This window comes from Melitaea cinxia, chromosome Z, assembly GCF_905220565.1.
Source record: "Melitaea cinxia chromosome Z, ilMelCinx1.1, whole genome shotgun sequence".
NCBI classification, from domain to species: domain Eukaryota; kingdom Metazoa; phylum Arthropoda; class Insecta; order Lepidoptera; family Nymphalidae; genus Melitaea; species Melitaea cinxia.
Genome location: NC_059424.1, coordinates 2,387,879 through 2,404,432, shown reverse-complemented (window position 1 = coordinate 2,404,432; position 16,554 = coordinate 2,387,879). Strand labels below are relative to the sequence as shown.

Sequence of the window (16,554 nt, the reverse complement as noted above, 5' to 3'; positions counted from 1 at the left end):
ATTTTATTACAAAAACAAAAAAAAAATGTGATAAATATTTAATACGGTTAAACGTTAAAGTACACTTCAATGAAAATCAGAAACGTGCAGATTGTAAAGATTCGTATATTCCAAATACGAATCTTATTTTCCACGATTGGCTCAGATGTTTAATAAGGCAAAAAAATAGATATGTTTTTCAAATAGATACTTGTGGAACGTTACACATTTCAAAATATTGTATTATATTGCGTGCTCGCTAATTAAAATATATTTACGAAAATCTCTTTGCCTCTATAAGTTATTTAAAGGATTCTTAGCGAGAATTATGATGAAAAATATTTATTTTATTATAAAAAAAAATTCGCAAGGTTTACAATAATTGTTTATCGCTTAATTATATTAAAATATATAATATTATATTTTGCCATTAATGTTATTAACCCCCTAATATAATAACTTAGGGGTATGAAAAATAGATGTTGGCCGATTCTCATACCTACCCGATATGCACACAAAATTTCATAAAAATCGGTCTAGCTGTTTCGGAGGAGTATGGTAACTAACATTGTGACGAGAGAATTTTATATATAAGATTTAGTAGCTGATTCGGCGAGCATCGTAACGCCGTTTTTTTTTTTTGCGATTAAATCGTTTTTATAAAGGAAACGTTTCATTCGGTATGAAAAAGTTCCTAGGTTAAGCGCAATGAGTTTCACCTTCACTTACTGGTTCTACTGTAAGTCGATTATTATGTTAAGTAAAACAAACAAAATTTCGTATGTCGAGCGGCGGTGCTGTAATCGCCTTAATTGCGTAAGGCGTGGACAGACGCCGGGTACATAATTTTGTCATGGGCTGTATAACCCTGTTTGTACACAGGTATGGGGAGGTGCAAACATTTCATAAGTTATACTAGACGACCCGTGCGATTTCTCTCACATTTAGAATTATTGAATTCGTTTTATATTGTCGTAACTTTTACAGCTAATAACCCTGATAATAGCGATGGTCTTACGTATAAATATTTTTTTTAAATCGAGCCGATTAGTATCGAGATTATCCCAAATAATATTAAATCCCTTTATAAAATAATTAAATATTTACTACCAATTACAAAATAATTTATATAAAGTTACTATCTCATATTACATTGTTTACAAAAAAATTATCAATGCTCGTATGATGGTAATTGAAATGCACTTTATTAAGGGGTGTCCTGATGTCCTGAAACACAGGCCTCGAGCCTAGCTTAGGCACCAGTCTCCCACAATATTAGTGCTCATGTTATTATGTACCCATATAATGTCCTGTTAGCAATATTGTGGTGAGAAAATAAATAAATCTTATTATTATATCCGCCAACCGTCATGGATTAAGCTCTGATCCTTCTCCTACACGGGGAAATAGGCCTATGCGCAGCAGTGGGATATTACAGGCTGAAGCGTAATTCCAAAATAAAAACACAGCAATAATATTTCGAAAATAAGTTGTTCTCCGAGAAATTTTCCTCAAATTATAGTATAGAAATTTCCGCTCTTAATATTTTCCACGTATTGATTTGTTCTAATTCGGTGGAAGAACACGTACTGGAGGAGACGTAGTAGCGTCAAACTATAATCGTATACGTCACGGTACAGTATGTAGACGACACGTCTGAAGTTAATTAAGCGAACCCCATGAACTAATCTATTTTAATCGGCTATAAGAAATGTATCATTTTGTTATCGTCTTTTTGTAGGAAGTATTTTTATTTGTATTCATTCAAAGGATTTTATAATCGAAAATTCACACGTATGTATGATAACACACTCATTATTTACCTGCTACTACTATTTATATTAAAACTTTTCAATTCACTAAACGTAATTATCATGATTGTAAGACTGACAGTGTTCGTTCAAAGTGAAATACAATTAAAATGGGTTCAACGACAAAGGACGAATTATTTAAAGTTAAGTGACGTCGGACGACTACTGCAGGTGACAAATTAATTAATTTAATGTACCTTTAAAATTTGCGATGGCTATTTGCCCACAAAGGAAACGTTGAAATTGGCACGATTCAATCGTACGATCAAAGCGATCAATTTTATGATATGAAACTTTCCTGTATTTCGATTAACTTTTTAATATTCGGAAAATTTTGTAATTAAAATCGATTTTATACTAGCAGTAAGGTTTTAATGTGTGAAACTTACCGATATTAGATGATATTTCTCTTGACAGAAACGCAACACTACTTAAGGGTAAGTATTACTTCACTGTGATCTGTTAGTGTTAGCACTTCCCTAGTCGGGCTGTTTCAGACTTCCATTCCAGATATTACAGCTGTGCTGCTTCATTAATAATGAAAGAGAAATCTGTCTCTTTAATTATAAAAATCTAAGTATAGTCCATTTAATAATTTAAAATAAATGTCCATTCTAATAATGCATACGCTACTTTGATTGTATCTTGTTGTAAATAATCTCGAATCGAATACACGGTATTCATTACGTATTACTCAATGAAGCTTATATTAAGTATCCTATCACGCTAGCGTGTGTATTTCAAGATGACTAGGGTTGTAATGATTTAAAAGTGTCTGTATGCATAATGATGTAAAAATATCACGATTTAATTTGTAGGGTAAGAGTAGAAGGGATATCGTTAGTTATCAGATATTAATCAAATTAAACATTTTAAGTAATATCTTTTTTTATTAATCATCAACTATATAGAAACATTTTTTGAATATCATATCAAAAATTGACCGCTCCAGCGAGATTCGAACCCGCGTCTCCGACTGACCGTGTACTAGCCAATTAAGCTATGGAACGATGTACCCGCCAGAGCGAAATTCTTGATATGATGATTTCTATTTTCGGTTTAAGCGAACCGTGGCGCCGTCTATAGTGAGTTCTTTACAGAGACCCGTAACTATTCAAAGTTTCATATTACAATGAAAATCTTTGACAGGAGACGACACCATGCTATTTTTAATATGTACGATTTTAACGGTCACGTCACGACGGTCAGTCGGAGACGCGGGTTCGAATCCCGCTGGAGCGGTCAATTTTTGATATGATATTCAAAAAATGTTTAGAATTCCTAATGTGTGGGTACATAAAAATAAAATCGTACATATTAACTATGTAGAACTTAATGCAATAGATATAGTAACACAATCTTCTAATAAAAAACGCGGACTTTTTTTAAACCAAAGAATATTAAAATTACTGTCATTCAAAATAGTAAAATAAAGGCACTCAGAAGAGATCACGATTAACACAAGCATACGATGTTTTTCATGAGCAGCGATAGAATCAGCCCAGTACGATAATAATCGTGACCACAGCACCATTGGTCAAAATAAAATTAAACAATTATAACGTTGCAGCTAATTTCACGTGAGTCGAACGAAACGGCACGTCTGACGTCATACGAAACTTTAGGCATGCCAGTAGCCAGTCATTCACCAATGTGGTTTGTAAAGATACATTTTACTTTTGTGAAACGAACATATTTAAATTGCAAGCGTTTCGGCTCCCCGTACTCGCGAGTCGTCGATTGACACGTGTCAATCCTTTGGAATAATTAATAAAAATCGGGTTTCGATCGTTTCATTTTGTATCGATGAGGTTTATCTCTGCGATGAATTATTGTTAGACGACTATGTTTCATTGTAAATATCGGTTTGCATTCAATTAGAAACATAAATTGAACTTCCGGTTTGTTATGATTTTCATTTTGACGATCCCCACTTTTCGTTTTATAGATGTAGGTAGGGTATGTCAAAGATCCATACTAGAAATGAATAGAACCTTTACGTACACAATAATTTATATATATATAAAAAAATATTTGATCTTTACAACCGAGATCTGTTTTGGTGTTGCGATTGTTTGCTTCTGTATCTTTGCTATAATTGTATACCAATAACAAAATCGATTTCCATTTCACCGTCTTAAGCCACGAAAGTGCAGACGATTCGCTCGAGTCGGAATTTTCAGTGAGAGGACGAATAAGGTCAAGTTCAAGCGACGGTCAAGGGGAACCTTGTTTGAGAGTTACAGCTGTCAACTAGGACACACAGCTACGATCTTGTCATCTCATCATGAGTCGTTTAAACGAAATTATTTTACGATAAATATTATTATAATTATATAAATAAGTCCATCGAAAGTATTCTATAATCAATTTGTAAAAGTACTTCTACTGTTATAAGTATTTCTAGTGACAGTGTCTTCCTATATTTTTGAAATGCAAACTTTTTTTTCGTACATTCAGTCACGTTTAACGAAAATAATTTTAAACTTTTATAAATATAATAAAGAAGAATCATTTAAATGAAAACTGTGAAATACAGGAACAACAAATCGCAAAGTAAAATTGTTTTACGTTACGACCAGGCTCCAGTCAAAACGTCAAGGAAATCAGCGAGGCTGTAGCGGTAGCACTCAGCGGGAGCCTCTCGACGTCCCTTTTAACGTGTTATTTGCCCGTACCGAAGCTTACAAGTTTTGACTCCTCGTTTATTTATGAAAGTATTTTTATTATAAAAAGTTCACCGCAAATGCATGAAATGTAATCATAATGGAATTGTAACATCAATTTAATAGTAATATTAAGTTAGGGTTTATTCGAAAGGTATTGTAATATTTTTGCTATAGTACGATATGATAATATAATTGGCTTTATCTAGAATTGTAGCAATAATGATTAAAAAAAAGTCATGCTATTTTTACCTATTAATCTTGTATATGATAGTCAAGTTTAGATATAGTAATATAGCACAGAAAGACGATGCAAAAATCCGAATTCTAATTAGATACATCCACCTCATTAACGCTAATTTTTTTATCACATTCACGCCATTTTAGATGTATAAAGATAGTTTAATTAATTTAATATTTTAAGTTGTACAGTGACTGCCATATATACTCACCTTGACAGTGATGTAGAAGAGATTGTTAAGGACCATCTCTGTAGCCTCCACCGAGCCGAGTCCTTCTCGCCTGCTGGTGCGGCCCGCTTCAGTCGCGTAGTACTACAAAGAAAATAATATTATTAACTTTCATAATCTATAGTTGATTGATCTACTCTTATTATTAATCTTTCGTATTAATTTTAATTTTGTAGTAACAATTTTTACTTTATCGAATCATTTTTAATTTTGTTAATTAATTTAAATTTGATAATTTTATTTTTAACTTGATTGTATTAATTTTATTTTCATTGATTTAATTCTATGTGTATCTATTTTACGATTTTTTTTATAACGAAATACTATCAAGTATTTCGTATGTGCCTATATAATTGATGTAACACTCAATTGTTTGAATATAAATAGGCTGAACTGACTGACTGACTGACTGACTGACAATTGTTTCTACTCTGTGCTGTTGATTTATTGTGAATTTGTTAGTGTCTCTCTTGTTAGCGCATTATTTTTTTTCTTTTGTTTAGCAACAAGCAGTTGTATACAATGTAAAAAAAATACATATAAATAAATAAACTGCCATATTCAACCTATACCAATAAAGCTGACTGTGATTTACAAGTAATTTCGTGATGTTTATACGAAGTTCTAATTGTGACGTGAAACATATCACCAAATTCAAGTATTTTATTATTACACAAGTTAGTATTTTCAATAAAATTTTGTAGAAAATTTTGAAGTCTGTGAAGGAAATAGACAAAATATGAACCGAGTTTTATATTTTGTTAACTAGATATGTTCCCTATTATGAGTAACGATCGCTATCAGGTATTTATGATAGCAACCGAGACCGACGGCTTAGCGTGCTCTCCGTTCCGAGGCACGGCGGGGAGACCCACAAGGACAGACATCCGAACCGGAAAGAAATATTTCTACAAATACAATAATCCATTTCGAGCGGGATTCGAATCCGAAAGTCGTAGGTGTTTTAGGCGACTACTCTCGCACCACACACACGCATACGTAAAACGTGTTTATTGCTTATTATTTGTTTCGAGACAGACATTTTATCGCAAAACACGATTCAATAAAATCGACAAAAAGTAGTTTTTATAGTAATGTGTCCTGCCGTGAATCAGATCGATGGGAGCCAACAACTCGCACCCATCTTTAACAGGAGAATATCGAACTCATTATACGCAGCAAAGCATTTGTGATTTGGTCACCGTTTTATTCGTCGAAGGCTGATCATTTAGGCTTATTAATTTATAATCATATATGATACAGACTTATTTTATTATAAAGCAGATGAGTATTTTTTTTTTTTAATAAAATACGCATCTGATATTAAATCATATAAATATCGATTTAAGACCTAAAAATTATATAGATTGAAACAAATAAAACCAATAGCATTATTGCTTTATGACTAAAAAAATAGAGAAACTATTACCTGTATGTAGGATAGAGGATTGGCTGGCGGCACGTTGGGATCAACCAGCTCGATGTTCACGAGCCAAGGCAATAGATACTGGAGGAGCAGCTGGCGTACTTCCGTCCTAGCGGTCTGGAACCGCGCTGTTATCTCTATGATACAAGATCAAATTAATAATTATATTATATAAATCGACACATCTTTAATTATTAGTATGGAAATTAATTAGACAAGTATTATTCGGAGAGTAATTTCCAGTTCAGACCGAGTTGTAATGAAAATAAGAATCTAATAAAAAAGCTTCAACATCCAACGTTTAAAAAAAATGTTGTAACACTCGTAGTACTTCTGAAACGGAACTAAGCAAAGAATATCCTAATCCAAAGACATATCATATATATATATCCTAGTCTAAGACATCGAAGGTTTGTTACACAGAAACTCCCAACCCACGCCAGATTAGGTTTGAAGGGCTTTTAGAAAAATCTTTCTCCGTTTTCCTTCGGATGAATAGCATTCAACTGAGCGTTCCTGGCACAATACTATGTCTTCCACAGGCAGTCTTATTATCTGTATTTTTTAATACGATCTCCTAAGATGGCAGACAAAGTGTAGACCGTACAATGAAGCCTTGTGGATTTAAGGTGCTTTAGAAATGCTAAAGTTTATTTACAGAAATAAACGTACCTGTGTGAAATCAGACCCCCTTATGTCTGATTTTTTCTCTAAACCTTATGGCTACGTAACAAAGAGTTTGAGTTGAGAGTTTCTGTCGTCAGTGCCATAAAACAACAACGTTAACTTACTGTGTGTATATCTGTTACAACGATAATTTCAATAGAACGATTACATTATTCTCATCATTACAGCCTTTACAGTCCACTACTGGACATAGGCCTTCACAAGTTTACGCCAAAAATAGCGTGAACTCATGTGTTTTGCCCATAGTCACCACGCTTGGCAAGCGGGTTAGTGACCGCAGGGCTGGCTTTGTCGCACCGAAGACGCTGCTGCCCGTCTTCGGCCTGTGTATTTCAAAGCCATTCAAAGATTACATTATTCTGTATTATTATAATTAAGTTTTTTTTACTGATTGAGCTGAACGCTTTATATAGGTATCCAGGGAATATAAGTCGGTAAATGGGTACTTTCACAAAAAGGACTTATAAGGCGAAGTTAATCGAATGACGATCCGGTAATAGTCAAGTAGGCCTCGTTGATCCCGGTATACTGAATTCTCTATGGATTAATGGCCTGGTCATACATAACAGAGCGCTGACAGCGTGTATGTAATCATTAAGCCTGTAACATCACACTGCTGGGCATAGGCCTCTTTCTCCATATAAGAGAAGGATAGGAGCTTAATCCACCACGCTGCTCCACTGCGGGTTAGTGGACAGTGTATGTAGATCGATTTTAATATAATATTCGACAAGTTCCGTGTGGATTTAGTGTCACAGCTCTAAATGATGGAATGTAAGTTACTAGGCTTGTATATTGATCGCTTGTAACTAAGCTTTGGTAAATAGGTAATTATAATAATAACTATAATTTAAATAAGTACACTATACGGTAGCATAGTGAATATATTATTTAAATATGATAATGATTATAAATTTTGTATGGGTTAGTAACAAAAAGGAGACGATTTCGTAAGAATATAATAGGCAGCAACTAACCTTTAGTGTATGTTAAATATACCAATGTATATTAAAAAAAAGAATAGAATTTAAATACCTACACTATAAATAGTTTTCCATAAAAAAAAATCAGCAAACTCAGTGTTTGTTAAAGATGTATGACGGGATGACCACGTATGAAGAGGAATAAATATGAAAGCCGAGTATGAAAGAGTACTTTATAGACGAGCGCCTTGATGAAAGATTATATATACTAAAAAAAAAAAAACAGTATAAAACTAAAGCCCAGCCACGTAAAATTGATGCCTACAATTTTTTACAACACAATGAGGACGATCAGAGTATTTAAATTTTAAAACAAGCTTCAAAAGGTCAAAGTAACATTGTTTATCCCGTATAGCGTTATTGATTTTGAACTTTATTAAATTTATTCGACTTTTCACGAAGAAGTATGGAATTTATTTGTTATATTGAGGATAGCTGTTGGCCCAGCGCAGATACACCATTGATTCAGTCGAGAGTTAAGACCCTGATCCACTCGTTGATGAAAGGGGATGGTTGTAGTCTGAGAAAATTATATTAACTATTAAAAAGACTAAGTGTCGTCTTAAAAGTTAAATAAATAGCCTTGGGCTAATTGGTTTATGTAATAAGTAGCGACCACAATATAAATAATTAATCAATATAATTTTACTTATTCTTTTACTTTTAACTCATGGTAATCGCTTGTTTATGGAAATAGCCAGTATCTATAAAAATATTATAGGTAGGCGGGGATTAGTACACATAAGTGAAAAATAGTATTTGCAACGAGAACCTCATGTGTCAAAGTATCTGCATTATTTAAATATCATTTTTATAATATTTTATACATTTCGAGACAACTTTTGTCATTCCCACATACTCACGTGGGTCATTGGTTTATTATTATCAATAAACTATTTTGTTTTTTTTTTTTGTCTTTTTTTTGTATTGGTGGGTGTAAATTTGTACCAAAATTACATTAGGCTATAGTTTTTTGAGGAAAGCATTGCGAAATTATCAAAATAAACCATGGCTATAGTCGTTATAAGTAGGTTTAATTTGTCCACTACGAAGTTGTTACTTAGTGATTATTTTGAGCATAAACAAATTTCATTGTATGTAGAATATTATTAACAACGTTAAATCTCGCGTTCACTCACTAGTCTACAAAAAAAATGTCGTCTATTTGCTATGGTAATTCATATCAACTACGCCGGCAGCCCTGCAATAGTGTAAATCAAATAGATATTTATAGAATAATTCGAACGATTCCTAGAATATTGAGTAATGAACGGAAGCTTTTTGTAATCCCCCACTTCCGATACTAAAATAAGTATTACATAAAAACCTGTCTACCAATCGAGTCTCGATGGATAGATAAAAGATAATAATTTTACAAAGTATTCTCTGTAATAGGGAATGTTATCGAAACTGTTGCTCGATATAACGGTACAATTAAATACCACATTTCGTCATTATCAACTTATTATAATATCGAGTCATTTAGACGTTACAAGCACCTGAGAACATCGGCATCGTAAGTTCCGGGTGAAGCTGGGAGAGCTGTCTCGACAAGTAGAGCTGCGACCGACAGTAGGTAGTGCAGAGCAGTACGTCGAGCGTGCCTCGACCTTTCTCCGACGCTAGAAGACAAAATTAATACGTTGTTATCATTGTTATCACATGTAATACTAAATTATTATTTTTACTAAACATTAAACCAACGATAATTGACGACATTTGTCTACGATCCTTTTGTGCTAATACCTTATGAAAAAAAAAAAAATGTACGACAAAATTCCAAATTAAAAATTCAATCAATCAAGTTAGATACCAAATATCAGTTAGTCGTTCCACGAGAGGAATTACTATAACAATTAACGTACGTTTAATTATTAGCCGCACACGGTCGAGTAAGCGTACAAATGCGTGCAAATAGACAGTTCGTTTGCTTCGCTACTCGCTACAAATACTAGTCCGTTTATCAGACAATATTGGTTTATGGCTCGAGAATCAAAGGCTTACCGTACATAAATACAAGCATACAATTTGTATTATACATAAACAGTGATGTGTGGTTACGGCATTACAGAATATAGCCACCCCCTCTCTTCCCGTGGGTGTCGTAGGCGACTAAGGGATGACACAGTTCCACAGTGATGATGATGATGATGATGATGATGATGATGATGATTATGATGATGATGATGATGATGATGATGATGATGATGATGATGATGATGATGATGATGATGATGATACATAAAGTGTTTATATCCTTTCTACTTTAAACGTACAGAAGTTTTCTTACGATTATTACTAATGTATATGAATAAGTTATAAAAAGAAAATAAAAAACAAGACACTGATACAATCTTTTATAACAAAACTTTTAATAAAAAGTCAACGTTTGTAATAGAAACCTTTCAGTCGAGCTAAAACGTTGAGAATATTTGTTATTTATACTTTAATACTAGTACATTAATTATTCCACAAAGCTACGCGCTACTCTGATACTAAGTGCGCAGTCTTTACACAGTTACACTTTTAGAGTCTACACAAACATACAGCCCTTTACAGAAACATACAGTTGGCTTTTTTTTAAAAACTTACACTGAAAAAAAATTCAAATAATAATATAGACGAGTGGTCGAAATTCGACCATAATTAATTGAAATTGTAATTTTGAACATTATTACGGTTTTGTTGTCAAAGAATATATATATATATATATATATACTTCTATAATCACAGATTTTGTAAAGGCTACACTTGTAAACTTTCCTATTTTTTCAAAAAAATTATATGACATTGAAATAAAAAAAAAACAAACGGTTATTAAAATAAAGAATAACTTTTATAATCTATTCGCAATTTGACCACATTTTATCAATAAACAAAAGTGTATACATATATGCGTGTGTGTGTGTGTGTGTGTGTCAAATACATGATAGTGTATGTAATGTTTTTTATTTATGGTTGATGTATTTTTTATGCATGATTTTAAAAAAAAATATTCTGCACTCCTTTCTCTATATAAACTATAAGTGTGTTAAATTTCATACTCTTCCGTACGCGCAATTTTCTTAAAAAGCGGTACACGTATTAATATGTAGAAGATTAGGGTAGTAAAGATATTAACAGCACTTCCTTGTTGATTCGCTATTATCAGATAATGGAGGATCTGTGTCGGTCATATAAAGACAATCTAGTTCTTAAAAAAAATCTTAATATGGCGAGAAGAGAGAGAGTTTCCTAAACTGAATTAATTTAAACAAATAATTTGACTAACTGAGACATATATCGCATATCAATAGATATAGTAAAAATGTAAATCTATAATATAAAAATGAGTCGCTAAATGTGTTGCTAAGCGCAAAACTCGAGAACGGTTGGACCGATTTCGCTAATTCTTTTTTTTAAATATTCCTTGAAGTACGAGGATGGTTCTTACGGAGAGAAAAAAAAAAAAAAAAAAAAATTAAATTTCCTGAAAAAGTCTAAAAACAACACTTTTCTATACTCCCATACAAAAGATTTGTGATAATACTTAAAAGTCACTGTTAGGCGATACGAAGTTCGCCGGGTCAGCTAGTGTAATATAAATGTTTGTTCACGTTAATCTGAGAAACGACTTATCCTATTTAGATGCGGTTTTCACAAATATATTGTGGAAAGCTTCACTTAACATTGATTCATGTCAATCGCTTCATAAATAAAAAAAAAATATGCCAATTTAAAGAATCACGCTGAACATTTAAATACCCAAACGACGGTGTTTATAATCCAAAATTAACCAAAAGTCATATCCAAAAAATGCTGTACTAAGTCACTGTTCCACGCGGAAGAAGTCGTGGGCACAGATATTTATATATATGTATAAGTATATATTATAGACTACTTTAAAGTTACCACATTGCGACCATAAATAATAATTAGTGATTTTGACATTACAAATGAAATAATTTCTATTATAATATTTTAATAATGTAATGAAATAATCACCAGAATTTTAGACATGAATGATTTTCGGGAAAAATTAACGATTAAAATACTCATCTTTTAGATTTAACGGTGACATAATATTAAATGCATGTACGATTGTCTGTTGTTTTAGGAATGTTACAAATCAACGAAATCGCCTATTTAGAATGTAATGAATTAAATAACAGGAAATTAAAGCAATTCATAATAGTAAATTAATACCTATGTAATTTACTGTGCAACACATATCAAAGTTTAACAATAGAGGACTTATAACTGGGAATACCATAAAACTGGGAATGAAACAGAACGCGCTCTTGAAACATACAGAATGAAAGACTTTTAACATTATTTTCCAGTTCTACGAACTTTTAATATTCCCCTGAACGCACTTATTAATCTCATTGTAAAATATTTTTCAATTGCTTCCGACAATTAATTTAAGAAATTGTATCCAGGAAGATTACAGGCTATGAAAATATCTCTAAAGAACTGTAGTAGTAATAATGAGAAAACGGGACGGAAGGCACTTTTAGATGTACGTAGTCGTTGGAACTAGTGATCCTGTTGCTAGGCACCGCGTCTGTATTGAGCTTTAACTATTATCGGTAAGTACAGCACACTACACGTTGTATGTGCGCGTACGACCAGACTGTTATTATTAAAAATTAATCACGCACTCAGTTAGGAAAACCGTGACCTAATTTATGTCATTGAGGAGCAGTGCGGTGAAAGCAGAACCAGCGTTGGGACGTTTATAGACTGATATTATACAAGACACAAAATTTCCCATATTAAATAGACGAGATTCTGTAAAAAGTGTTATATTAATTTATTGAGTTTGCAATCGTTGTGTTTATGAGCTAACTGAAAACAAAGGTACGAAAATATAATAGCGTTTAGATACATAAAACTTAAGAAATATGAAATTTATTATGAAAATATGCGAATAAAACTGAGTCATTTGTGTGTAATTTGATATTACAAAGTCTACTATAGTAATAAAATAAAATAGAATACATATTATAACACAGTAATAATGAAAAAAAAAAAAAAATGAAAATCTTTAGTGTTTATTATGTGTTAAAAGACTACAATATAAGTAGTAAAGCCACGCGCCCGGCGTAGTTAAAGCGCGAGGATGCACCGGGATGCTCTGCACAGGATTCGTGTCCGGCGCGCATTCAAACGGGTTCCTTAAATAGTGGTGCCCGAGCCCAGTAGCGGCAGTTCCAGACGGATGGGCGCGGCGCTCGTACGCCGCGCCATGGCTTCCACGATGTCCTACGGTATCGCAAGTAACTTTACGACGACCGCTGAAACTATTAACAATGGCGCCAACCAAACCGATTTCGATCTTTGGTCGATTCAAATGGTCGCTTCGATTTATCTTTATTATACACCGTGTCTGGTAGTCCTCGGTGTAATCGGAAATTTGGTCTCGATTTACGTCTTCTACATTAGCAAACTAAGACTGCAATCGACCAGTCAATACCTCTCGGCTCTCGCTCTCTCGGACACCGTGTTCCTACTGCAGCTTACGCCACCATGGCTAAGCGCAGCACAAATAACTGGCATATTTTATCGCGGCGGTTTCTGTCAAGTTTTCGTGTACATCTCATATGTGTCATGTTGCTTAAGTGCGTGGCTCGTAGTGGCCTTTACATTAGAGCGTTTCGTTGCCGTCATCTACCCACTGAAACGAAACGCCATGTGTACAGTCGCACGAGCCCGATACGTCATAGTCTCCATCGTACTAGGTTCAATTATTTTGAACATTCCGGTCATACGATTCGCCGTGCCGAGCCAGAACGACTGCAACATAGACAGGGAGTACCTGGACCACGCGGCTCGCTTCAATTTGGTAGATACGATAGTGTCGTTCACGATCCCCCTGGCCGGCATAATAATCCTCAACTCGATGATAATGTGCGGCGTGTGGCGGCTGGAGCGCATCCGACAGCGGCTCTTGAAGGATGAGCAGCCGCGCTGCCGGCGACGCGACCGCTGCACGCGTCTACTGGCCTGCCAGCGGGCCCAGCAGCGGGTAACGAGAATGCTCCTCATCGTATCTTCCGTATTCGTCGTTCTCAACCTCCCCGCGTATACGTTCCGTGTGCTGGCGTACGCTTATGATCTGGTAAGTATGCTTTGCGAACTGTATTTCTGCGTGTATTGTTGCTTAAAATTATGTTTACTTTACATATTTTTAAATATCTGTGTTGCTGAGTCGTCTCTTAACTTTAAGTTTGTAAATTTAATATATTTAAGAATTATTATCGATGTTAAAACTCTTTGGGTTTTTACTTAAATCGTTTGACTTTTCTTTATTTACTGTTTCAGTCAAGGATAACTAATGTTTAAAATGTTTGTTAGTATAAGCGAATTGTATACAATTAGTTTACAACAACTATAGTCATTAATTATTCAATAAGCTAGCGCTCCCAACTACCCTCGATAATAAAAAAATAAACTTTATATATGTGATGTTATGTTTGCGCGTGAAAATAATTAAATTTTCTAAAAAAAAAACAAAAAACGTAAAAGAGGGTATTTAAAAATGCAAACTTCTCTAATAACTTTATACTGGCGACTTTGATTACTTATAATGTTCTGCCGCTCACTGCATGTTAGTTTTTGATAAAGCACTTAGGTATATAAGCTCGCGTTGATATTCCTTACTTATTCTTATAATGACAACAAAGCACGTCCAATTTTATCTAATATATAAAATTCTCGTGTCGCGGTGTTTGTAGTTAAATTCCTCCGAAACGGCTTGACCGATTCTCATGAAATTTTGTGTGCATATTGGGTAGGTCTGAGAATCGAACAACATCTATTTTTCATCTCTTTAAATGTTAAGGGTAGTCCACCCCTTAATATATATTTTTTAATTTTTAAGTAAATTATTTATTTTTTATTTTATTATGATTTGACGTTGAAAAATACATACAACCTTAAATTTTCACCCTTCTACCACCAACCCTTATTTTTAAATAGTGTTTAGCGGCAAGAGAACGTTTGCTGAGTCAGCTAGTACTGTTATAATTTTTTGCCGGTACTATAATCTAGAGCAAAAAAAACATAATTTTTGTCTGTTTTTCTGTCTGAATCTGCCGCGCATCACACCAAAATTATTAAACGAATTTAAATGAATTTGGGTACGATCTGAGTATTTACTAATACTTTTTAGGGTTCCGTTTCTCAAAAGGAAAAAACGGAACCCTTATCTCAGGAACGCTTGGAGGTATCAAGCTAAAATTCATGTTAAATACTCAAGTCTACTGTCCCTTGGAGCTGCGAAAAAATCAAACTTCTAAGCCAACGTAATCAAAAAATACAGCCGTTTATCTAGCAAATTTTCGACACTCGCAAGGGAATCAAAACCTACAGGGTACTCCCCGTGAACTCAGAATCTTGAAATTTGGTCCGAAGCAACGTCTTTATAGCTCAAATAAAGGAAAAATTGCAAAAAGCATAAATTTTTAGTTTCATAATAATAATAATAATAAACATTTATTCATACTCACACACATATATCGATATACAGACAAGACAAAAAATAAAAATCACAACATAACAATTCTATTTAAATTTAACTATATAGATATTATAACAAATAATTAAATTGGAAACAATAAACATAATAATACAACCGTAATATAACACAATAAAATTAAAAATAATGATAATAATTAAAAAAAAAAATGAACAAATAAGCAAAATATAAAAAAAAAAAAATAATGAAAGCGGCAATCTGCATAGCGATGCACTTGGGAGCATTGAAATGGATGACGCTCGGCATTTGTTGGAGAATCAAGACTCACCAACGCTGATTTTCAGCGTCACCCGTAAAGAGATAGGCGGAAAGCAGTTCTTATATAAAATATATTAATAAATCTATTCTATCATTGGTACACATATAATAAAATACTAAAATTATACACATATGATAAAGCAAAACAATTAATACGTCTTTACTTTAATGAAATAAATAAATGAATAAATAAATATATACAAATAAATTGGTGTATTAATTTTTGTTATACAATGACACACAAAGTAACTCCTTAATAATGACAATTCCAGTTGCCGCATATTTCTGTTAATTTTTTTGCATATATTTTTCAGTCATTCATTATACAATAATAAAAATATTTTTAGTAATTTTGTTTGTTCCGTATAAACAAAATCCTCGGTGCGCGAGTCCACTCGCACATGGCCGGTTTTTTTAGTATACAGTTACTAAATTTACCACGGTTCCCTAGGGGTTGGGACACAGTATTGAAAACAGTTCTGGTGTTGTACGACGGCAATCGCGGGTTCGATTCCCGCTATATAGATCCCGGCAGATATTTATATTGCCAGTGGAGCAGCGTGATGGATTAAGCTCCTACCTTTCTCCTACATGCAGAAAGAGAGGCTTCTATTATGGCCTATGCCCAGCTGTGGGACGTTAAAAGCTGAATCATTCAATCAATTCCTTACGATATATGTACATCAAATATGTAATTGCGAATATATTGTTTTTGTACACGAATTATACACACATTTTCGCTATAGTTCAAA

General features: G+C 33.4%; 1 protein-coding gene across 1 annotated transcript in view; it reads right to left on the bottom strand.

Moving 5' to 3' along the window:
* LOC123668479 (protein furry) overlaps positions 1–16,554 on the bottom strand; it is a 151,964-nt gene that overhangs the window by 58,252 nt on the left and 77,158 nt on the right. Inside the window, 3 exon segments of the mRNA XM_045602209.1 lie at positions 4,909–5,010; positions 6,356–6,489; positions 9,522–9,644. Of these exon segments, the coding sequence (XP_045458165.1) occupies positions 4,909–5,010; positions 6,356–6,489; positions 9,522–9,644 (359 nt within the window).